Raw genomic sequence first — 25024 nt, forward strand, 5'->3', positions numbered from 1 at the left:
TCACTCTCTAGATTCCCCCAAAGAACTTAGAGTTCTGAAAGGTTTATCAAAGCAAGGTCTTAGAGTTGATTTTGTAGAAATTAATCAATTAATTAATCAATCAGCAAGGGCTCATTGAGAGCAGTTTTTGTCCCCAGCCCTGTGCTGGGCACTGCGGGGTGAATCTACGGACACAAAAGACACACAAGGCATGGCCTCCAGCCTCAAGGAAACCATAGTAAAGACAGCATATAAGTGTGCGCCCTGTGTGCTGGGTCTGTGCACAGGCGTATTTCAGAAGATACATAAGAGGAGAGTCTGAACCGTTGTTATAAAGGAGGTGGAATTTGAAATCGGGTTTGGCTAGCAGGAAGAAAAAAAAGCAGTCCAGAGAAGACAAAAAAACAGAAGTGTTTCCTGTGTTCAAATCGACCAGCTCCTCAGAAATAAACTATAGAGAGGGGAAAACATGGGATTTTTTTTTTCTGCCAAGTTTGGCTATTTCCACCAGCGTGAACACAGTAAATCTCTTCCCCTATCCTGCACCACAGTGATGGTGCTTCTGAAATTGGAGAGGGGCGCTCTGCTGCGCACGTCCACTAGGGGGCAGAGCTGCCACTTCTGCCGCTTCAGCTCCTAGTGCAACCAGAGAAACGCGGCCGACTCCCAGACTCCTTCTCACATCAGCCAATTGGAATGGCCCGAGGCCAGCAGCCGGCACTAGTCTTCTCAGTCTGAGCTGCCTTCATAATAAGCCTAAAAGTTAGGGAAAAAATAGAATATAGACTGTAAAAGGAAATCGAGTGAGACTGAAACGGAAGAGAGACAATAGAGGCATTCCCCCCACGGGATCTATCCTCTACATGCCATGAAAAAAACTTTCAAAGACCAGAAAAAGTGTTTCCATGGGTTCAGACTTCTCATGCCTTCTACTGTTGTGTTGGCTGACAAAGGCTTAATAACAAGGCTTGGGTAACTATGAAAAATTACCAACTGCTGCCTAAGACTGGTTTCAGGACAGCCACTAAGGGTCTCTGGACAAGGGTGGTCATTCCAGCCACTGTAAAGAGGAGTGCTTGTGGCTTTGGGAGTACACACCTCCTGACCATCGCCCCAAGCCCTGGTGCCATGCCATGGGCTGTGTAGAGCAAGCCTGCCTAAAGGAGCCCTGAAGTCAGTTTTTACCTTTACCGTACACCCCACCAGCTCAGCCAGGCAACGGGGTCTAAAGCCCAGGAGGTTAGAGGTACCTAGGTGAGGTGGAAGGGAAACTACCGTAGTTTGAAGTCAGATAGCCTGGCTTTTATCTGTCTCTAACTAGCTGTGCAAGTTTGAATGGGTGAACCAACTTCTCTGACCCTTAGTTTCCCCATTTGTGAAATAAAAAGGCTGAATCAGAGAATCTCTGATGTGCGTTTCAGCTCTGAAATTTTGAAAAGCACACGTGCCTGTGGCCAGAGGAACTGGGGCATGGGGGCGGGGGGCGGGGAGGGCCGCGGCTGAGCGCCCCGAAGAGTTAACTCCAAGCCGGCACCGGGCTCCCCAGCAGTGGCCACTGCGGCACTGCCCGCCCCACCCCCGCCCTCAGGCCCCGCGGTACACACCCACGGCTCCCTCAGACACTTCTGGAATCTCGCTGGATTCCTCCCAGGAATGCTTACTGCCCTTTACATCTGCAAATCGCTTTACATCAGCAACCTTACTGCGCGATTATTACTCATCGCAATATTCCTCCTTCCGCCTGTAAGAGGAATTGCGGGGGTCCAGTTTTACGAAGGTGAAATCCGAAGGTAATTTCCCTGTGGTTAATTCAATAATCGGTTAAAAAGTTAATTAAGCGCCTAATATGGGCAAGGCGCAAAAAGACACAAATAAAGTTACTACAGGGTCAGAATTGCAGGGGTCCTCAAAGAACTTCACTGGCATTCCAATTATGTCGGGGGAGGGGGGGTAGTTAGGTGATACACGATCTCCCCTCACAAACCTGACGATACTGCTGCAGCCTTTACGGTCCCATCCCCACCCCCACCCCCAGGCCGGGTAAAGGGAAGTGACCTTCCTAAGGTCACTTATGCCCCAAGGGGCAACAGCGATCCCAAAACGTCGGGTCCACAACGCTTTGCACGAAGCCATGGGCGAGAATCCTAAGTTCAAGGCTATAAAATATAACATAGATATAGGCAAGGGATCGCTGTTTCCATGATTTCTGGGCACAGAGTGAGCAAATCGTGATCCCAGCTCACCCACCGGGCACAGACGAGACAGCGCCAAATCCTGACTGCAGCCTCAACGCGTCAAGGAACGACCATCCATCACCCACTTCCTCTCTGGGGGTCCCTAGCGCTCGCCTCTGCTGGGGTCTTGGGGTAGGGGCGGAGGGCACGCGGAACAACATGCCGGAGCGCTCCACGGGGGCGTCGCCGGGGACAGGGGTGGAACCAGGCGGGAGTCCGGCTCCCAGTCTCCACCCGTCCGGCGGCACGGTGGCGGCGCCAAATATGGGCAGAGCGGAAGCGGCGGGCAGACGTCACGGCGCCGGGTGCGGACAGTGCTGCGGGGAGGGTGACGGGAGGCGATGACGGCGCCTACGTGTCACCATGGAAACCAAACAGTAAATAGAAGACTCGCAAGCTCCTGGCGCGGCCTGACCCAGCGACCTGACCTGGAGCAAAGGGCCAGAAGCTGGGAAGGGCCAGGAGAAACCTGGGCTTGGCAGACGAGGGTGCTGAGAGGGCGGGGGAGGCGACGCCAGGAGACCACCCGGTCTGGGAGGTCTCTGAGAAGCCAGCCTTCCCTCGGCCCAGAATCCAGCAGGGGCAGGTCAGGAATAGAAAGGAGCGCTCCTGGATGGAAAGAAGCCTGCCTGTTCTTTTTGAAGGGCTTCCATAAGCCTCCAAGGTTATTGGGGATTTTGGGTTTGCTTTATTTTTTCTTACTAGCGGCTAAGAATTCAGGAATTGGAACTACCCGGGCTTGAATTCTAGCGCCGCCATTCTCTTTGGATGATCTTGAACAGAAGACAATCCTTTTGCGCCCCCCAGACTATTTTATCTATAAAATAATGATAATAGCAAGACTTACCTGCTAAGGTTGTTTTAATGAATTAATATACGCGTGTATGTGTGTGTGTATGGGACACTGTCTAGCACATTGTGAGCCAAAATTAGTGCTAGCTATTTTTATTCCTCAATAGCAAACAGTAGCTTACCTAGTATTAGGCAACTACTCAATCATACCACTGATGTAATGTTTTGTTTTCCTGATTCGGTTTTTAATTTTAAAATAAACAATTTTAAAAGAATTTTCCATTGTAAAGTGTATATTACAATTTAATAAAGTACTTCATGTATTAACTGAAATGGGCACTTATCGAATAAAAGAATTGCTTGTCTCAGTTTGCACTGCTTCAGGGTTTTAAATTTTAAACACAGAAACTCCAAATGGTCATATTGAATAACAGAACTGAAGTAACTCAACTTCAGTTTCTTTGTCTTTACAGTCAGATCTACATTTACACTCAGTGCTGTGTACTGCCACATACTTGAGGACACACTATAACCAAAATAATCTCAAATGAGTCTGAACCATTACAAACTTACCCCTAAAGTGAAGGCACATTACAAAGTTCATGTGTTGGAGACCAGCTGTTAGTGTAACTGGGAGTTTGCTTCCATGTTGAATACATACTTTCAAGGATAAGTAATTTTTTTTAAGGTTTTATTGGGGAATCAGGGAAGGGGAACAGACAAGTTGCTGTCCTTTTGTTCTTCAGTCTTGTTGTGGAGGACATCGCGTCACTGGCCCATGTTGGTATTATCATTGTGCTCTTTCCGGGTGAGGCAGTCACTTGCCGGCCCTTGGACGGCCGCTCACGGCAGCCCACTGCAGCCCCACTGCAGCCTATGCTGTAGCCCACAACTCATGGCAGCCCAGCTCCAGGTCGAGCTGTTGTTCACCGTCTTAGCTGTAGAGGGCGCAGCATCACTGGCCCTCATGTGGGATCCAAACGGGGGCCCTGCTGCTCAGAGCTGGGGTCCCAAGCCAACTCCTAACCAACGCACCACACGGTCGGCCCCAAGGATAAGTAATTTTTTAAATGAGGCTTACATATGCATTATGAAAAATCAACAGTAATCTCAGCAACTGTTTAGAACTTAACAAGATTTTTTTGAGGAAGACGTATTTTTGTCACTGACAACCTCTAGAATTGTCAGTTTATGTTGTTTTATTACTAATTTTACATTCTCAGCAGGTATTGTGACCCCTTGTGGATGACAGACCCTGGGGTGACCCCCAATAATTCCTGCCTCTTGGTGTCCATGCTTTTGTGTAGTTCCCTCTCTTTGAATGCAGGTGGACCCTGAAACTTGCTTCTAAGCAATAGAAGCTGGCAAAGGCAATGGGATGTCACTCCTGTGATTGTCATTTTATATGTGTGCCTCCATCTTGCTAGAACATACTAGTGGGCTCTCCTGGTGGGCTTGACAAAGTGAGCAGCCATGTTGAGGAAGCTCACATGGCAAAGACCTAACGGTGGCCTCTAACCAGCAGCCAGCAAAAAGCCAGGCCCTTAGTTGTATAATCACAAGGAAATAAAGTCTGCCAACAACCAGAATGAGCTTGGAAGCAGACTCTGCCCCATTCAATCATCCAGCTGAGAACACAGCTTGGATGACACATAGATTGCAGCCTTGGGAGAGAACAGAGCTAAGTTGTGCCCAGACCACTGACCCACAGAGACTGTGAGATAATTAATGTGTGTTGTTTGAAGCTGCTATGTGTTCGGTACTTCGTTATGCATAAATAGAACCCTAACCCATCCTCTTTGCCTGCACCTGGGACAGACTGCTCATGGCACTTGCTGCACCCCTGCAGCACTGCATATGCTGCTCAAGCCTTCTACCCTATGATGCAGTGTGGACCCCTTCAGGGCATTTCCACAGAAGTCAGCTAATGTCATCAGTTTTGAAGCTGGAAAGGGAGCTTTGAGATTTTGGAAACCCACTCCTAATTTGGTAACAGAAACAGACTCAGAGGGGTTAGTCTCGCCTTAGGTCACATAAGAACATACTTGGGGGCAGATTTTAACATTCTAGGAAAGCATTTAAGCACGTTGGACTTTAGAGTCACAAAGAGCCGATTTCAAATCTAAGATCTGCTACTTATCAGTTGTATGACCTTGGTGAACTTATTTAACCTTCCCTAGATCATTGTCCCATCTGTAAAATGAGGACCCTAGTTATATTTGCTTCATAGGATTGTTGTGAGCACTAAATGGGAGCATCCACTCAACAAAAATTATTGTACACCCATTATGTGCCAGTTGTTAGAGGTGAAATGATTAGCAAAGTAAACATGGCCCCTGATTTAGGATTGCCTACAAAGCACACAGCACAGCCTGGGATGTAGCAAGCACATGTGAAATGTTAGCCATTATCAAAATTATATCCTAGGGCTCCGGGTTCTATCCCAACCACATGCCTCCAGACAAGCTCTATAAATTCACTTCATAGAACCTCTGTCGTGTAGTTCCAGCTGCTTACAATCCCCCTCGGATATTCCACAGGCATCACAAACTGAACACGTCCAAGCCAGAGCTTACCTTCTTATTGTCTGCTCTTCTTCCTATAGTCTCAAAGTCATTGGTGCAACCACAAGCCGCCTTGTGTGTCAAACTTGGTAAACCTGGGAGTGAGTTTGGGTTCCTCCCTCTCCCTCACCTCCCACTTCCACTCAATCGCCAAGCCCCGACAGTCCTACCCGCTAATTACCTCTTGTTCCCTCTCCATTCCCCCACCACTGCCTTGGTTCAGCCTACACACAACAGAACTAAGTAAATGCCAGGCTTTTCATGATCTGGCCACAGTTGCCTCTTTTTGACCTATCTCCATCCCCCGCCACTTGGATGCTGCAACATTGATGCATATGAAATCAAATGTACTTATAGGATGGTCTTTAATTTACATCTCCCACCCTCTCCTCCCCCCACTCCCACATTTTATAGTCCAGCAAAACCAAGTGCATTGTTTTATGAGTCTGTGTCTTTACAGTGCTATCCCTCTGCCTCCTGGAATCCTCCACCTTCCATTTGCTCATCTAGCAAATTCCCTCTACCTTCGAAACCCAGCTCAGAAGTCTCTTCTCAGAGACTCCCCCAGGCAGAGTCCATCACTCCCTCCTTTGTGCAAAGCCTGCACCTTGTGTTAATTTTCATTGTGACAGTGTATTATAATGGATATCTTTATGTGACTTCCTCCCTCACTAGACCATACACTTTTTGAGGATAGGGCTGTGTCTTCCTCACATCTGAATCTAGCACCTGATACTTAGTAGACACAGAGAAACTTTTTATTGAATGAAATGAAGCCCATGCTTACTCCAGAACCCCCCACCCCGCCCCCTGCCACACCTAAATTATAAAGATAATAAATAGTAGCTAACACTTTTATAATTTCGGTGTGCCCAGGCACCGTAATTAGCACTCTATACGCACTAACTTATTTAATGTTCACAACAGCCCTAAGAGGTAAGTACAATTATTATCCTCCTTTTACAGATGAGGAAACCGGTTGCCCAAGATCAAGGAGCCAAGATCCAAAGCTGAGTATGCGCTGAGCCTTTCTGCTATATTGGATCCAAGTCCTCAAATCCAGATTAATTAATCATATTGTTTTGATAAGTTTAACTGTGATGGCAGTTTCATGATTGACAAAAAAGCCTGAAGATGAATCATTGTTTCTGTAGCTCTGACCACAAATTGCTCCCCAATGTAAATATGACAGTAACTGGAGCCTGTGCCATTTACTCTTATGATGAAGGTGCTGCCTTTTGCTTCTCACCTTTTAAGATGCTCCCTTCCTATGGGCCGCTTCTAGTGTAACCAAGGATCAAACCCCTCTGGGTTCTTATCTTACTCAACTGATTGAACCAAATCCAAGCCCCATGTCAATGTGAGCTGAAGTAAAAGGGGCTTATTAATTGAGAAGAGCTGATGGCTATCAGGCTAGGCAGCCTCCTTGGGACAATGGCCAGGGCCCTTTCTGCTCTTTGTCCTCTGTCCTCTTCGACAGCTAAACAATGCTTCGAAAAAAGGGAAGGCAGCTTAGTTCAGTCCATGAGTAAGTAGGTGTGTGGAGCCATTGAAATGAATTGCGTTGCAACTAAACTGGGTTATGCTTCTGTCGCTTTCTCCTTTGTGCAAAGAAAGTGGAAATCTATCCAGCCAGCACTCTTCAGGGACTTTGAACTCACTTATCAGGAGTCAATACACCTATTCACATCCGCTGTTCTTCAGGTCTGGGCATATTCCTGGTACACAATGATTATCATAGTAATGACATTGATACTGATAATGATAGTGATAGCAGCTAAGCCTTATTGTTCTATTCTAATGCAGACTAAATCATAGGCTTTTTAGTTTTGCAACCAATTGCTAAGAACCAATGAACTCAAATCGATTTGTGTGATAGTCTGAAAATTTCATATCAGTAAGAGTGAAAACTAATTTTGTTTCTTTGAGGATGAATATACCTATATTTATATATACATCCATTCTTCATTTAAAATTTGTTTTAAAAGGAAAAGAAAACTTAAACTATGTGTTGCAGATGGCGATATGGGCTGTGAAAAAAACAAAGCCGGATAATGGGATACAGAGTCATGGAGAAGGAGTATGTGCAGAAGTTGTTCTAGATGGAATGACCTGGGAAGTCCTCTTGGGAGGGACAGCCTTTGAACTGCGTCCTGAATGACAGGAAGAAGCCGGAGAAAAGAGGGCCCAGGCAGAGGGACAGCAAGAGCAAAGGCCCTGCAAGAGAAACAACTATGCCATGTGTCAGGAATGGAAGGAAGGCCCCTGAGCAGAGGGCCTGTGGGGAAGAAGGACAGGAACTGGAGCTGGAGAGGAGCCAGGAGTCAGCTCTTTAATGTTTATCGCAAAACAGCACAGCTGAAAGCGCTCTGATACTCAGCATTCGAGTGATGCTTATACCTCCTTTATTTTCTGAGGAGTTTGATTATTCTGTGTTTGGAGGAAGTCTCACACACAGTTACAGATTGATTTTGTGTTTTAGTGGGGATTTTTTATATTTATTTGAAAAACATAGACACGTCAGATGGTTTCCTTGGAGTAATCATCTGAGAACTTTTACTTTGCCTCAGTCTCTTCTTTGTCCATTAATTAGAGATAACATAATTGATTTACTTTCATTCACACATGGAAAGTTGCTGTTGATACAAAATTACTGTTATTAAAACAAACTGTTAAATGCTACCCCCTAATTTTTGATAATTACACAAGATGCAGAGATATGCAAAGACGATGCAGACTCTACAATCCACTATTATATAGAGATAAATATTTTTTTTCTTCTGCCTTTTTCCATCTACAATTAATTTGGAGCTGGAAGCACTATGGCAGTGCATTCACTTTGAAGTTGAATTGGCAGAGGAATTCCACGAGCCAAAGATGGAAATTGAGTACGTGTTTGAAGCCAGACATAAAAGATGTGAAATCCCCATTGCTTAAGAGCTAACAGGGCCTGGAATAGGAGATTTAGAGAATATGTGAGGAATATAGTTCTGCTTGTGGAAATAGAGCAGAATTTATTCATTCGTCCACCTGGTAAATATTCATTAATCCTGTACTACGTGCGAGGCACTGAGCCAGGTCTGGGGATCCACTGGTGAGCTAACCTAGCCATTCTCCCCATAAGAAAATTGCCCCCTCCAATCCTTATTCCCACCCCCTTGCTATTACATGTGTATCTTTTATATCAGTGTTGAACCGTGGTACCTTCAGATAGTTGTTTCATTGAGGCCAGTGTAAGGCCATATCTTATGGGTAGGGAACAGAGCCTTTCCCAAAAGGAAGTTGACATCCCCAGTGTCCATCATCCATGGAAGTTGTTGAATTCTGAGTCATGAAAGGAGAATGTGGAAGGAGCCCTTTGGCGGCAAAGAGAGGGAATTTCTTTTCTTGATCCCATGATAGCAGTTGGCAGGAAGCTTGGTGGGATGTCAACCCTATTGGGGACTCTATCACAGGCCTCTGAGAAGCTTATCACAGAGATTTCCTGTGTGCAGGTCCTCTCCCTAGACCTTCAACGCAGGCTTGTTGATGGAGCAGCCTGGTCCCAGCTGGGCTATGGTGAACTAGAGGAAGAAACTGTCCAGCCTAGGCCAGTGCTGTCAAATGGGAAGCAATGCTCTCGCTTTATAATCAACATGGGGCTTATTGGGGCCATTAGTCAGGTCCCCAGGAGCAGTTCAATATCCAGGGCTAGAGGTCCAGCCTCCCTTCTCCATCTAGGGAATCCCCTTCCCCGGGTCGTTATTACTGTACATGTAAGGGAGCCAGCTGGTTTCCTTACAGGGTATATCACCTTGGTAGTTCAGATTGGGTGTTAGTTACAGTATAGCAATTCTGTATTTAGCTTAGGTCATATTTAAAGGCTATAGAAAATTTACTCTCTGAACAGCAAACAGGGAGTCTAAGGACACTTACGTTATTGCCAGGCAGGCAAAAATAATATGCAAAAAATAATATACACACCACTTGTATAATATATCAGTGCTCTTAAGAGCCTAAAGTAAGTTGCTTTCAAATGTCGATTATTTTGTGCAAAGCAGGGAGATGATAGGGAAGAACATCAACCTCAATGGAACTGTCATTTTAAGTTAAAACTCAACTTGACTGAGTGTGACACCCCATAACCACCCAGTGACTTTCATTATCACCAAAGCATTAGGAAGCTGGCACTGAAGCTGCCCTTCCACCCAGTATGTGTGCAAACATGGTCCCTGGCTACCAAGCTGGCACCTGCAGGACACCTGAGCACAGGGAAGGAAGGGTACCTCCTCCTTTCTTTGTGGTTTGTACCTGTGCGTGTAAGTGCCCCATTACCAGAGGTGTCCCAGACAAAGGTCATGTTCTTCTATAAGATGATAAAGTTTCTAAGTTAAAGCTTATTCAGTCGTGTTGACGTCTCCTTATTGAGCTATTATGTAACTTTTTATTTACCAAATGATCAACCATTATTTGTACTGGTTGAGATCTCTTTCAAATTCTCAGAGCCAGCTTTTCTTCCCCCAGAGTAAACTGAATGTCAGGCATATGATATTAAAGAAACTTCAGAAAGTCTATGTATTTATTACTAAGGGATAAGACAATAATCCTCCTTTCCTACCGAGAATAAAAATAATCCAAATAAATGTATGTATGTCTGTTAGAGGCTGTATGTAGAACTGAAAAGGTTGGGTTGGGGTTTTTTTTAACCCAGTATTAAGAGGCAGTTCAGCTTGGGGAATAGGGTAATGAGGAAGTTAAGATTCCAGTCCCAGTAGTGGAACATTGAGAAAGTCATTCATTCTATCCAGTCTTCAATTTGCTCGCTCTCATGGGAGTAACCCTTCCTATGATTTTGTGGGAATAAAAAGTTAAAGTAGTTTGTGCAAAGCTTAATTCTGTTTGCTAAAAGGATCCCTTTAAGATCAATACATTTAAATTTAATATTAGCACAACTAGATTTAAATATTCACCACTTCGTCAAGACAGAAAAAGGAGCGAGAAGACTCGTTCCCACAAACGCTATAGCACAGCGGGTTCCCACCCTCAGAACCTGTAAGTAGAGAATCTTAGTAATGCGCTGTGGAGATTCCTAGTATGTATAAAATATTCTAACATCAGCTCTAGAGTCTCTTTCTTCACTTTGATACGGGATCAAAGAGGTGTGTCCTCTCCAGAAGCTAGCCTTCTGGGCAAACTGGTCTCCAATACCTTTCAGAATCTTACCAAATTTCCAGAATGAACACAAGGTTGGTCGCATTCAACTTAAATGCTTTTATTGACAATGTCTTTGAACAATAAGCAAACAATGCTTAAATTTTTCATTCAAATTCAATTCACTTTCCACATGTCAAAAGACCTCAAGGTAGAAAAAAATAAAATAAAAATATAAATATCTGAGGATCCATCTTAATAAATAAATTAAAAACACAATAAAACGTTTTCATGGAAAACTGTTAATGTCAGAACATTCAGACCACCTCAACAATGCATGATCAGTAACATTACAATGAACATTGATGCTGAAGAAAAAACTACAGTACATGGATATAGCTATTTTATTTCTATCTACTAGAAAATAAAGTCATATCTTTTCTTAGTTTAATATTGGTCATTGCTAATCAGAACACACTATTGCCAGAAACACAGTAGTTATTGTTAAAATCAGCTGCACTAGATACAATTTGAGAATATCCAGCACCAGGTTAATTCCAATAATGAACCCAATAGATTAGTTAATGCTATGAGAAGAAGACTAAAGAGAAAGAGAAAAGAGACACAGACCCAGGCCTGGCTCAACATGCTACTAACTACCAGCTCTCAGATGTGTCACTGGGAACAATACACACTCCATGCGTTTTGCTACATCTCCGGAAGAGGTAAAGACTTGAGTCCACACGTGGATGCTTTCAAGTCCTTGAGGCCCACAGCCTGGTGTGTTTCACGCACAGATAAGGTCCTCCCTAGGTCTACCGGAACCCTCGAGGGAAGACGTGTTTCTCCTCTCTGTAATGCACCAACTCGGGCAGTGGCACTAGTGTGTGCCTGCTGCCTCCCCTCTCTGCCTGCTCACAGGGCCAGCAGCGTGGGTGAGCTGAGTGAGTCAGAGGAGGGCTCATTGCTGCTGCTGCCCTTGCGGTGGGCAGCAGCACAGCTGGGGAAGGAGTCAGCCTCAGGGTAGGTAAAGACAAAGGAAGACGTGTAAGTAGTGCAGCTGGGAGTACAGGTGACCACCGGGGTGCACAGGGGCTCCAGCTCTGTGACCATGGGCCCCATCCCCAGGGAGCCACCATGCAGGGGCTCCCAGTCTGCTGCATAAAAGGAACCAGACAGGTCCATGTCTGGCACAGAGCGGGCAGTCTCAGAGCCACTGGGCCTGGACGAGGCTGGGAACAGGAAGTCATCAAAGGGCTCAGCCTTCAGCTCCATGCTGCTAATGTTCTTGATAGGCTCCACTGAGGGCTTGGGCTCAGGGTCATTGAGGAGGGGCAGGGTGAAGGCCTCCTCAGACTCAGGAGTGGCAGCCTCAGGCAGGCCCCCACTCAGATCAAGGGAAGCCACAGACATCTCTTCTGGGAAGCCCAGGTCATCAGGGATCTTGCAGGCAGGTCGGTGAGCTGCCAGAATAAACTCTAGTTTTTCCTTTTCCTTCAGCAGGTTGGCAATCTCAGTTTGCAAAGCAGATTTCTCATCTTCTAGTTGGTCTGTCTCCTGTATACAGAGGGATAAAGCAAAGCATAAGACACAGTATGCTCAAGGACCCTGCTCCCTTATGCCCAATCTCCAACTTTCCCCTTAAGTTTTAAAAAGCAGTGACCCAAGAAGTCTACCTACCGCTTGGAGTGTGTCAGTCAACTCCCTTCTCCGGTTCCGGCATTTGGCTGCAGCCATCTTATTCCTTTCCCTACGGATTCTCCTTTTCTCTTCTTCTTCTGGGGACAACTAGAAGAAAAAACGGCCAACATTCAATAACAGTGTGTGCCATCAGCTCCATTCATCCACCCCAGCGAAACTGACTCCTGCAGCTTCCTAGCTTCCTGGCACCACTTCTGTGAAGCCATTTCTATGTAACCTGCAGTTGCAGCCTGGGTGTGACTTGCATTTCAAATAAGGTGCTCAGCAAGAGAATAAAGAAGAGCCCAGTGTAAAAGCATGAGCTAGAAACCCTTAGGGAAGAAACTATTAGGGTATTCCTTGGGGTGGGACTATCAGAGTCTGACTTGGCACAGAAATGGCTGGGAGCCAGAGTTCCCCGTTGAGAATGTGTAGTCAGTTCCATCAGCAACCTCAAGCTATCCACTGTGCTCCCCATCTCCACCAATGCTGACCCTGCTCCCTACAGAGAGAAGCTGCAGATGAACTCACCTGTTCCACCTTGCCCCTCCTGCCAATGCTCTGAGTTCTGCCTCCAGTCATGGTCTTCATGACTCCAGACCTGGAGTAAGCCCCAGCTGAGGGGGTAGGGACTCCATAGGGGTGGGGGGCTCTGGTCTGGGATGGGGCCACGGAGGACACCAGGGTGGGCTGCACCAGCCACTGGAGGTCCGGGCTAGACGAGATGGCAGTCACAGTTGGGATGAAGTTGGTACTGGAGGCGGCCAGATCCGTGCAGTAGTCCTAGAACGAAACAGAAGTGGGAAGCTGACGTGAGTGAGCAGGTTCGGGACACAGGTGGGGCGAGTTCCCAGGGCCGCATGCAGCAAGGAGAAGAGAGGGAGGAGAAACAGTCCTGCCAGGGACTAACTACTCAGGTCTTTTTATATGCCTCTCATCCTGGGTAAAAGGTCTCCCCTTTTTCTCCAAGGTTAGGCAGCGCAGTGCCTTTCTCCTCCATCCCGCTGCTGCGTTCCCGTTATCCCTTCAGCATCACTCGCTTGAAAGGGGGTTTGTTATAAATATCCCTGACGTCTGCGCTGACGCAGGCGCCGCTCCGGAGTCTCCTGAATGAACTCGCTTTTTATCAATGAAACTGCCTTACACACCCGCCTGCGTCCCTCCTCCCCCGCCCCTGCTCCAGGCTCAGAGGGGTGGGGGGGAATTGCCGCTTTTGCCGCCTCCCGAGAGAAGCCAGGCTCTAGTTAGCGTGTCTTTGCCTGGGACACGTCTGCCCCAGCTAGTGTCAGAGACCAGTCAGAGAGCGCCGGCCAGGGGCAGCTCAGAATGAGCCTGCCGCGGGCAAGGAGAAACAAGTCTTACTATGACAAGTGTGCGCGCGCTCCCAGCAAGTCCGGGACCAGCGAGTTCGGGCTGCTCCGGCCGGGGCAGCCTCCCTCCCCGCCGAAAGGGGTACCCGACTCGTCTTCCCGAGCTTCCCGCCCGATGCCTCCACCCCGGTGACCCCGAGCCCCAGGCTCCGCGAAGCCAGCCTTACCTGCGCATTGACAGGAGAGCCCATGCTGGAGAAGGAGTCGGCCGGCGAGTGGTAGTAGGATAGGCTGTCCCCAGCTGGGGAGGCGCTGCTGCAGCGGGAAGAGGACGCCTCGTAGTCGGCGTTGAAGCCAGAGAACATCATGGTCGTGGTTAGTCAAAGCCGGGCGAGGGGCTGAGGGACCGAAGCAGGTAGGAGCTGTGGGGCAGAGCTAGGTAGGAGCGCGGTCACTGCTCGCTCGCTGCACTCCTCTGCTGCTCGCTGCAGATGCGGTTGGAGTACGAGGAGCCGCAGCCGCGGCTTTTATAACAGCTTTTTTTTGTGTGAATGAGCCCAATGACGTCACGGCGCAACCATTGCGGCGCTGGAGGGGTGGCGCGCAAGCCTCGACACATCTACGGCCTCCTTTTTGCCTCCGCCGCCCTTGCAGCTCCCCGTCCCCCATCCTGCTGTGTTTATTTATCTTGTGAACGTTTAGCAATGAATCTAAGGGGTTTCGTGGACCCCCTAGGATGAGGGACTGCGGGGATGGCTCCCCGCACCACCGCAGGGACCGGCCGTGGAAACCTGCTGACGCAGATGTCCTAATATGGACATCCTGTGAAAAGGGGGAAGGGATTGACGGGAACTGCTCACCGGCTACAGCCAACTCCGAGGGTGCAGCGCGGGGGGAGGCGGGGGCCGCGACCGGGGGAGGGGAGGCGGGAAAGGCTCAGCATGCGGGCGGACGTTAGCACCTGGTTCAATGCGGACCCTTGTTCCCGCAGTGAGGGAATGGGGTGGGGGCGCCTTTTTACTAGTATACGGAGATCAAGGAACAGTTCTGAGGCTCAGGTATAGGAGAAACAGGTAAACAGCCCCGAGGGCTTAAGCCTAGGCCGGCGAAGGAATGGGCCTCCTCCCCCATTCCCAATTCTAGCAAATTCTGTGCAAACTGTGGGAGCAGACCCTCATCCCCTCGCCTTAAGCCCTTGGGCTCTAGCAATACTAGGACTGTTATTGCCTGCGTTTGGAAGCTGAAAGTCGGGGTATCCTATATAAGAGGATAACCGATTTTACTATGCTAGGTATTTTAATTTTATTTTATTTTTTGTTTTTAAGGAAAGGGGCGCATTTTCTTCTCTGTCATATATGGGGATATTAGTGTTACTGTCAAACACTAGCCAATAAACATTGTGCAGTACTTCCATGCAAGGATGTCTGAAGGGTTCAATTGCCTGGTTCTGAGCTGGGGCCCGGGTCGTGGGATAAGTGTGGAGGGTGTTATGTGAACAAGGTCGTCAGTTCCAGGTACCAAATGGAGCCTGAGCTGGGGAGTGGGGGTGATTCGGTCCCCCCGGAAGCTGGGCTTACTGGGAGCCCGCAGCGGGTGATTTTCCAGCAGGGACTTGAAGGGGTGATTTTCCAGCAGCGTCCAGGCTGGAGACCTCGGCTGCTTGGACCTCAGGCACGGCTCTGTGGCCTGGAAAACGAGGCTCTGTAGCGACAAGGTGCTTGGGAGGGCGCTGCGGCCCCAGAAGACCCCCAACCTCCTGCTCCGCTGCAAAGGACAGCCGGGGTCACACAGCACCGGCTCGGTCCAAGTGCGCCAGCCACCTGCGGGGCACGAAGCCGCAGGTCCCCTCAGAACCCTGTGTCCTTTCTCCCCCACTCTTCCGGCCTGGGGGTCACGGTGGACACCTGGAGAGGGTCGAGAAGTGAATAGGACAGCGGGCGGATCCTTCGGGACGCACAGGGAGCGCGACCGCGACCTGCCTCCCGCCGCCGCACCCGGGAGCCAGGCGATCCATCTATAGATAGTAACAGGGAAGCGGCTGTTTACAGCAACACAGCGCCGCCAGGGCCGTCTCCAGGCGACGCCGCGTGGCCCGGAGCACAGTCGGCCTGGCGAGGCAGCCCTCCCTCCTCGCGGCCCTCGGCCTCCCAGGCCCGGCTGCGGCCACTCCTGTCGCCTGACATCATCCACGGGGTCTGCCGGCTGCGCGCGGCTCGCGCACGGCTGTGCGCTAACCTCCATTCTTAGAGATGCGAACCCCGCGGGAGCAGGGAGGGCAGGGAGGCGGGGATTCGTGGAACTGGGCCACTTGCTATTTTTGCATTCCCTGTTACAGGCAGAGGTGAAAACAAAATTTCATCATGGTATGTCACTGGCTTATGTGGGTGGGAATTTAGGCGCTTTTTTTTCTCCTCACTTTTTTAAAAAAGGGGAGAGGAAGAAAAGACACATAATACATAAATACAGACTACTAGGAGCTGCTCTGAATTCTAAAGCAATTTTCCTAGTTCTGTCATCTTTCAGGCTACTTCACTATCTTTGATTATTTAATTTTAAAAACAGGCTATGAAGGCAAGTCCATCTCTCTCATTATTAGCTTCGGACAAAGTAGGTCAGGCTTTGAATTCCTGGGTCTGGCTTTGCATTCCATTCATAACTGGATCTTTAGCCTCTTAAGAGAAAACCTAGAATGATTTCATTTACTTCCCTTTCAGCTCAGGCCAACATCTAAAGGTTGTATCAAAATTTTATATCCAGGATTTATCTCATATGTAACTTATCCTGCCTTTGCCAATAAAAAGGGCGAAGGGTCTTTGGATGAACCTGTCTCCTCCAGAGAGCTTAACTCTTTCCTTTCGGGCACTGTCATAGCCAGAGTTGGAGACTTAATCCATCCTCTGAAAACGACCATGAATCCACCCATGAATTCATTTATTCTTTTATCTATGGAACAAAGAACACTTGAGAGCGTTCTGTGGTGGGGCACTGTGCTGGGGGCTGGTGCTTACCAAAATAAACAAGGTGGACTTGTTCGTACCCTCCAAGAGATTCCAGTCTGGCAGAGAAGACCGATGAAGCAATAGAGAATTGCAGGACAGCAGTAGGTGGTTTGACAGAGGTAAGAAGAAAGTGCCATGGAATACAGAAGAGGGTATGAAGACAGGTTTCAGAAGAAGTGACTGCAATACAGATATGGGACTTAGAACCACTGTCCTCTGGGAAACGATATGATAAAGACTGAAATGCCAGAGCATCATCTGGGGAAGCAAGTGCTCAACCCAAAGCAGTCCTATCAAATGATACAATCGCAGACTCACTTTCCCACCCCACTAACATCTGAACGTGTGATCATTCTAACACACTCTCACATCTCAGTCTACTCCTGGTATCCATTTCAGGACTGCAAAATCACATTTTTAATATGGAGTTCACGTGACATAGCCTTAAAATAAAGAGAAGTCAGAATCATTGTTGAAATTATCTTTGCCATTTGCAAAGGTCAGGGTGACTTTGAGACAGGTGTGTGCATGCCTCTGTGAGTGCGGCACTGCCTTCCAGCAGGGCAGAGGTTCCATGTTCTGGACAAGCCTGAGCATCTCAAACCCAAATTTACGTTGTTGGTGATTGTCTGTGTGCTGAGTTCATCCTATTCGGGGATCCAGAAGTGAAAAGGAGGGTAGAATCCCACATCTGATTTTAACCCAAATTGAATACAAATTTGTTTCTCCTTAGCAGTTGTTCCTTATCAGATAGAGACTTTTCCAATTTTGCACTTCTCTGGCATTTGAGTAAAGAGGCCTGACCCACATCAAGCATTTGTTCAATAACTCCAGAAGTCAGTGCACATTGTTTAGCCTGGTGCTATTGCAACATTAAGTGAAAGGCTGCTGTCTGTGCCACCTACGTAAATGCTGCCATGCACAGCACGTCGCCAGCATGCAGAAGTAGTATTTATTTGGGGAAGTGTGGTCTAGTGGTGAAGGGTTGTGGACAGAGCACGGGACCGGAAGTCAGGGAAATGCGTGTGTGTAGCAAAATCAACTCTTTCAGGGACTAGGGGAAGTCGTTTCTTAGGTTTGTTTAGCATCTACATACTTTTGGCCTTTGTCTTTTTCATGTACTAATATTCACTTAGCACCTAGCACAGTGTCTGGCCCATAGTAGGTATTCAACAAATATCTATTGAATGGATGAATGCCCTCATCCAAGCAAAACAATTCTATATTATTGTCCTGTATGGGTACTTAGAAGCCAAATAGATAATGTTCTTTAAATCTTTGGAAAGGCTGAACAGGCTGAGTCTTTTATTCTTGGGTATAAATAGGCAAAATTTGGGGAAGAGAAAATAACAAGATGTTAGGGCTATTTTCAGCTGGTGCAACCTCTGTGTATAAAGAACACCCCAGTGGTTCACGATGGAACTTCAAACTTGCCTTTGTTATTGAGCCTCACACATAAATGCCACATTGTCTGCAATGACAATGACCGTGTTACCACCACCCTCTAATTTATTCACTCTAAATGTCTGGACCCAAGGGGGAGAAGCATTCCACAATTCCTGCAGGACTCACACACATGTGAGCCCAACTAAGGGTCTTACGGGTCAAGGTTACTCACTCTGTGGCTCAGACAGAAAGCAAAAAGACTGCCCCTATTTTAAAAGATTGGCGGCATAGGAGTAGCACCACCATCACCACACACACCACCACCACCACCACCACCACAATTAGTAAGAGATTTAGCCTCTGAAAAAAACTGTTTTCATTCTGAACAACTTTTGGCTTTTTGACAGGAGATGATGATTCAATGGGATCCCCGTCCTTGTGCTAAATGCCAGCAGTTAAACAAAGCTGTGTGGTCCCTGGGACACACTCCATCTGGAGCTGATGAAACTGGGGAACAGCTATGGTGCTTAAAAAGGACACATTTCAGCCCAAGCTTCACCACACGAGACCCTCATTCTGTCAAGTCATGCCAAACCTCACTGCAGAAACAAGAGCTCTCCATCCATCGGCAGACAAACAAGCCTTCTCCAGGCTGTCAGCAACTCGGATGAACTTCTGCAGCTCTGGTGGACTTAGCTGCTCTAATTCCAAAGGAACCCCATCTACGTCACTAAACCTACAGGACAACAACACACCCTGACTAGAAACCTCAACTGCAGGGCTCCCATCCAATGAGAAAATCTCACAATCAGCCTGGGCAGGGCGGGGAATGTCTAACATGGGCTGGCTCATGACGCACTACAGGGTGTTAAGACATCTCCAGCATAGCTTACACCATTTTGTCTACCACCTTACTCAACAAGAAAGATCTTTAAAAGAGACATTAATAATTGTAATACAACAAAAAAAAATTCCTCTCTCCTAAAGCAGGAAAATCCTGACCAGTCTGTAGGCATTCAGAGTTAGGCTGCCTTCTCATCTATAGGTCACAGTTTTATCCTGAGATATGAACACTTTTTGTCTTAGTTTCCTATTTGATTGCGCGCTACAAGAAAACTTCCATTTGCAACTCCCAGCAGAGATCTGATTTTCTCCACTGATGTTTTACCTAGAGTGTCAATGAGTTACGGATCACTTGTGAAAATCCCAAAAATTACTGAAGAATTCCACTTTCAGACTTTGGCCCACCAGAGACTGAGGTAATTGATTAAGCTAGGGACAGCTTGTGCACTAAAAGTCTACTCTCCCACTTAGTGGGGCTCTGAATTAAATCATAACACTAAACACTAACTCATAAATCCCTCCAAACCTGTTTAGTGGTCAAGTTACAGAATTACACTGAAACAAAAATCTATATTCCTTATGGGGCCTACCAAGTCTGTGTGACCTGGCCCCTGCCTAGCCCTCGCCGCTCATCTTGAATGACTTTCCCTCATTCACTCCACTCCAGATGCCCTTCTGTTCCTCAAATATGCCAACCTGGTTCTGCAGCTGGGCCCTTGTGCGCAGTCTTCCCTCTTCCTTCCAGACCTTGACATGCTGATTCTTCCCCATGATCAATATCTGCTCAAATACCTCCTTCTCCGAAAGCCTGTCCTGTCCCCTGTCCAATGTTGGATCCCTTATCCTTGCCCCTCAGGCACTTTCTGTCACCTTACCTGGTCTTATTTTCTGTCTAGTACGTATCATTATGTTACCTGGTTTGCTTGTTTATGTACTTTTTTTTATTGTCCGTCTTCCTCTACTAGGCCATAAGCTCCACAAAAGCAGGGGCCTTATCTGTTATTCAGTAGGTATCTATCCTCAGTGTCTAGCTTCTTGACACTAGTGGGCACTCTATAAATATTAGTGGAATGAATGAATGTTAAACAGAAAGGTCATAGCTATTGTCCACATGGCAGATGGATTCCCTTTCTGGATAAAGGAGCTTGATGGGTGACTTCTTACCTATACCCTCCTCAGGTGAGGGGAACCAAAATCCTGATCAGCACCTTCCTTATTCATATGTTTATTGACCCAAGGGGTACACCCATCCTTAGAGCTGCATGGACCTATTGTATCTGCTGTCTAAATGCTTCCACTACCTGCCACACAAGAGGGTGTGGATGCCGTAGTTTTAAATCCCTGACCAGAAATGGTGATCAGTACAACAAGAAATTTCACCCGGGATGGGTTATCCCCCCCCAGATCCTTTCTTTTCCACAAACTCAGCCTAATACCACAAGCAACTTTTTAGAAAACATTTGGGCATAAAAGTAAAAACCTAACCAATATTTTAGTTAAAAGTGCTGAGAATAGGGCCATAATAAAACTCCCGTGGCCCCAATCCTGAAATGGTTATGGTTCCCTTCCAAGCAATTCAAAATAAAAACAATATTAAATTGTTTACAAATTTTTATTTAAAAAAAAATAAAACTTACAAGTATGCTAAAATAATGCCAGGATGTAAGTTCCATGAGAGAGGGGAAAATTGCTGTTTCCCCAGTGCCAGGAACAGTGCTTGGCACAATAGCAAGCACTAGATAAATAGAATAAATGGATACAGTTTTTCTAATTCTTTCTTGAATGCTTCCTTCCTTGAATACTCCACCCCCTCCCCAGCTTGCTTGGCTTCTTGGGCAAACCGGCCATGATTGGTCACATGGCTGGAGCCAGGTTGGTATTTGTTGATTGTTAGACTTGCACAGGGCAGAAGGACTGGAGGATCACATGCCACAGGATCACCTGAGGCCTGGATGTAGTGCCTACATCAGCCCCATCTGGGCTGAGCTGATCTCCAAAGTTACAAACAGAACACCCATGTGCCACTTGCCCAGTTCCCATGGCTTAGCACTGAGGGAGGGGATCAGCCTACAAGATTCTTCATTTGAATCATTTGGCAGAGCCATTCTATTCCTTTCTCCAGATTAATCAGGTGGCTTGGAATAAATCATGAGTTACCTGCCCAGGGGTGCTTGTGGGTAAAGAATCTATGGTTTCCCTTAGTGGCTGTTGGCTATGAATAGGAAACTTCATAGTAGGTGGGGACTCAGGAGTTCATTTGCTACTGGTACTTCACCATCCAAGTCAGGTTTATTTGAACCTGGGGCTTCAGCCAGCTGGTGTCTGTCTGAGCTTGGAATTTGGAAAAGAGTGAAGCAAGAGGTTGTGAAATAGTCTGGGGAAATAGAGAAAACCTGATGATCTTCAAATAGCTCTCCAATCATTGGCCCGCCCAAAGAACAGGCTCACCAACAACAGCTCCAAGCCCTAATAAATATTTTGACACTTCCTACCCATTTCGGGCCCATTTGGTAAAATGACCAAAGAGCCATGGAAATAATAATAATAATGGAGAAAATCAAAGAGTTTCAAATTAGATTGCATGGTTAGATACGAGCAGCCCTGAGGTGTTTATATTCACACATCTGGTTTGAGATTAATTTTGTTGTATTCTTATCAGATTATCTCTATCCTGCTTTCATTTTTTTCATTGGTTTCAGAATTCCCTCCAGGGAAGAAAGAGGTTTCACATACCTCAAATTATTATTACCTTGCATAAGAGCCAGAAAAAACAATTACCTACACGTACTAGGGTATAGCCTCCACAAAGTTAATTCTTTCTTAACGCAAATCATACAGTCAATTATCCTATTCTTTATTCTACTTTCAATGCCTTTATTGAGCACCTACTATGTGCCAGTCACTGGACTCCATAGTAAAGAGACAAGCTGCCTACTAACATGAGGCTCACAATCTAGTAATATGCTGGGCAGGTCATTCAAATGGAGGGATATGTTGTGAGGGGCAGTGTTGCTACTTTGGATTGGGTGGAAGGAAGTGACATTTGTCATGAGAAGTGAATGACAAGAAGGAAGCAGCAGTGGAAGAACAGGAAGCAGAGCAGTCTGAGCAGAGGAAATGCTTCCCAACGTCAAGTTAAGTACTGAGAAACCTAACTTGATTTCCCCCACCTCTGAACCCAACAACCCTACTGTCCTTGCAAAGTGCACCTCAAGCCCTAGTGTCTAACTTACCAGCAAACCAGCTCTCCCTCTTTCAGCCCATAAACAACAATTTTTGGATCAGTACTACCAAATTTGGAAATGTCCCAGCTATACCCAGTTTAGTTTCCTCCCTAGCTGTCACTGCACTTCAAATTAGGATGTGGATGGTTCTAGTAACTTCATTCTCATGCAATAACAACCCATATGAATCCTTCTTATAGATATCTTCACACTAAAACTGATGATTTTAGATCACTCTCAATAGCCTAGAGAGGCTTAAATGAAAGCACTGAAAAGTAGTGATGTAAATTGCCCTAAACCGGGCTTTGAGGTCTTCCAGGGCCTTTTTTCAAAGGAATTTGAAAACAGGCGCATTCCATTTTGCCTTTTGTTAAAGATCTATTGACAATAAACAGAGTTCAGCTTAGAATTTATGCTGTAAAACAACAGAACATGGAACAAACCAAGCTTTCTCATCCAGAGCAACACTCTCCTAGATTCTACTGATACTTATACAGGGTTCAAGCAAGTACACTTGGGAAGTTTATGGGGGACTAAATTCTCTAGGTATTCATTTCTTGAATTCTTTGTTATTTTGACTGTACTAGAGACTACTCCACAAGCCATTATTAGAATCCGCCCATCTTCAGTTCCCATAAATATTATGTCTACACAAAACTATGTGAATTATTTCATAGCTGCAATATGAACCAGGCTGTGAAAACTTGCTAATAGGACATAAAAAGAACATTAAAACTTAAATGAGAAAAAGCGCAGCAGCAGGGAAAAGTGACTAAAAGATTATGTGTGTGCTGGGAAAAGAGGGTAGCTCAACCGGCAGAAATTGATATTCAGCCCATGCCTGATTATTTAAATGCAGAGCAAATGTATGCTGACAGTTTCCTGGGGGCACAATTACATTAATTGTGACATTAATTACATCAGGTAAAAGAAGCCGAGTTCAGTTCTCAGAGGTCATTCTTATCGAAGTTGGTAGTAGCTGTCCCAGGCAATGGAGACCAAGGAAAACTGAGATAATAACTATCAACTGTTAGTGATTCCTGGGAAGGAACAAACTATAGGCAGCTGCTGCCATGCAGGAGCTGAGGGCTAAATTCAATCTGGTTGCAAACTTCTGAGGCAGGGACTGTCTCCCATCTTTGGCAGTCCCAGCCTCTAGAACGCTTGTGAAAAGGCATTGTAACATGAAAATCACAAATTAAATTAGGGTCACCAGTATTATACATATGTTCTCTTGTCCCCATCACCCACTCTTCTAATCAGTGAAGCCTACTCTTTTCCAGACCTCAAACTCAAAATGTCATATCCGCATAACGGACGTCCCTAAGAACCCAGGCTGAATTACGAACCCTTTAGAAACCCTCATTCCACCCTGGGCTTTGCATTTATAGCGTGTAACCCCTACCATTTGTAAAAATATACCCTTATTTAGGTAACATTTGGGCTAATATCCAAAAGGTAAGTTTCACAAGGACAGAGAGATATTTGTTTTGTTCCTTGATGGAACCCCAAGTACCTAGAGAAGGTCTGGTATTAGCAGCTATTAATTCTTGATTGACTTTGTTTGGTGTCTATCTGTCCACTCCAGGAAGGCAGAAACCTTGCCTATTTCACTCATCCATGATTCCCCAGCCCCTAGCATAGCATCTGGCCACATACAAGCTGCTCAAAAAATACTTCTTGAATGGATGGAAATAATAACTGCTAGTATTTATTGAGTACTGGCTCTAGGATTATGCTGAGTGCTTTACAGGTATTATGTTAATACTCACAAAAATTCAATGATATAGGTATAGTATTATGCCATTTTGGTTGAATAGGTTCAATAATTTTTTTAAAATACAATTGTATAATTCTCTAATCCACAGTGGGTAATTGAGCTAAGTGTTCCCCCCCCACACCTCCCCTCCAATGTAGTAGGCGGTGCCCTGGTGACTGCACCAAATAAATAAGTGAATTTATTTCCCTAGGTTTCCACCAGAGAATGACTGATGAGGGAGAAATTCAGTCTCATGGCCTTAATTATGCTTAAATTGCTTAGAGCCTCAGCTTTATTTACATTGGGCTTTGGAGGGCAAAAAATATATGAGATAGATAGATGATAGATAGATGATAGATTGATAGATAGATAGATAGATAGATAGATAGATAGATGATAGATACATAGATATTATGCTAGTTGTTCCATTGTGTTCATATGCAACCATAGAACATGTTGAGCATTTCCACGTCTACCAGAGGGAAATGGAAGCAGGAAAAAGGTATAGGCCAAATCTTGTCCAAGATGCTGGTTAAACTGGCTCTGCCAGTGTCTCCTGCATCTGCCTGGGACACCAGTCTGAAAGCAGGTTTGTTCCCTCCTTTGGGAACCATGCCAACCTCCCCCATTTAGCCCCATCTCATCTGGCTCAACCAGACACAGAGCAGTCAATAATCCCAACTCCCCACGTACAACAGGAAAGAAGTGTTTGGATGGGTGGGGCATGGTCCAAGTAAGGATTAGACCAACTAGAAACAAACTGACCTGCCCTAGAGTGGATGTAATTCCAAAGGAATTACTCAAAGTATTATATTCCTACCACCAGGAACCCATCCTGGTGAGATTATGTTACTTTCTTTTACCAAAGAAACTGATGACCAAAGATGCATAGTTCCATAAGTGGTCAGTTTGATTAGGAAACTTAAGCAATTCTTCAGTCAGATTTTTACCTCTCCTTGATTCTTCTGTCTGCTCTTTTTTTTTTTTTTAAAGATTTTTATTGGGGAATTGGGGGATGGGAACAGTGCTGGGGAATTGGGGGAAGGGGAACAGACAAGTTGCTGCGGCTGCTGGCCGCTCATGCTGGCTGCTGGCTACATACGGTAGCCCATGGCAACCCACTG

The 25024-nt window shown here is 46.2% G+C and overlaps 1 protein-coding gene and 1 long non-coding RNA gene across 2 annotated transcripts; both read right to left on the reverse strand.

The window, feature by feature from the left end:
* Positions 1-390: 390 nt before the first annotated feature.
* On the reverse strand, positions 391-2434 carry LOC109381527 (uncharacterized). The gene is made up of 2 exons (XR_002123769.1): positions 2227-2434; positions 391-735 (listed from the first exon to the last, which is right to left on the reverse strand). It is a non-coding gene; the product is annotated as an uncharacterized LOC109381527 (long non-coding RNA).
* Positions 2435-10799: 8365 nt separating this feature from the next.
* FOS (Fos proto-oncogene, AP-1 transcription factor subunit) lies at positions 10800-14242 on the reverse strand. The gene is made up of 4 exons (XM_019640272.1): positions 13917-14242; positions 12911-13162; positions 12380-12487; positions 10800-12256 (listed from the first exon to the last, which is right to left on the reverse strand). Exons 1-4 carry the CDS (start codon positions 14055-14057, stop codon positions 11615-11617), a joined length of 1143 nt encoding a protein of 380 aa, XP_019495817.1. The 5' UTR covers positions 14058-14242; the 3' UTR covers positions 10800-11614.
* Positions 14243-25024: the final 10782 nt, after the last annotated feature.

Source organism: Hipposideros armiger, unplaced genomic scaffold (genome assembly GCF_001890085.2).
Source record: "Hipposideros armiger isolate ML-2016 unplaced genomic scaffold, ASM189008v1 scaffold_49, whole genome shotgun sequence".
Taxonomy (NCBI): domain Eukaryota; kingdom Metazoa; phylum Chordata; class Mammalia; order Chiroptera; family Hipposideridae; genus Hipposideros; species Hipposideros armiger.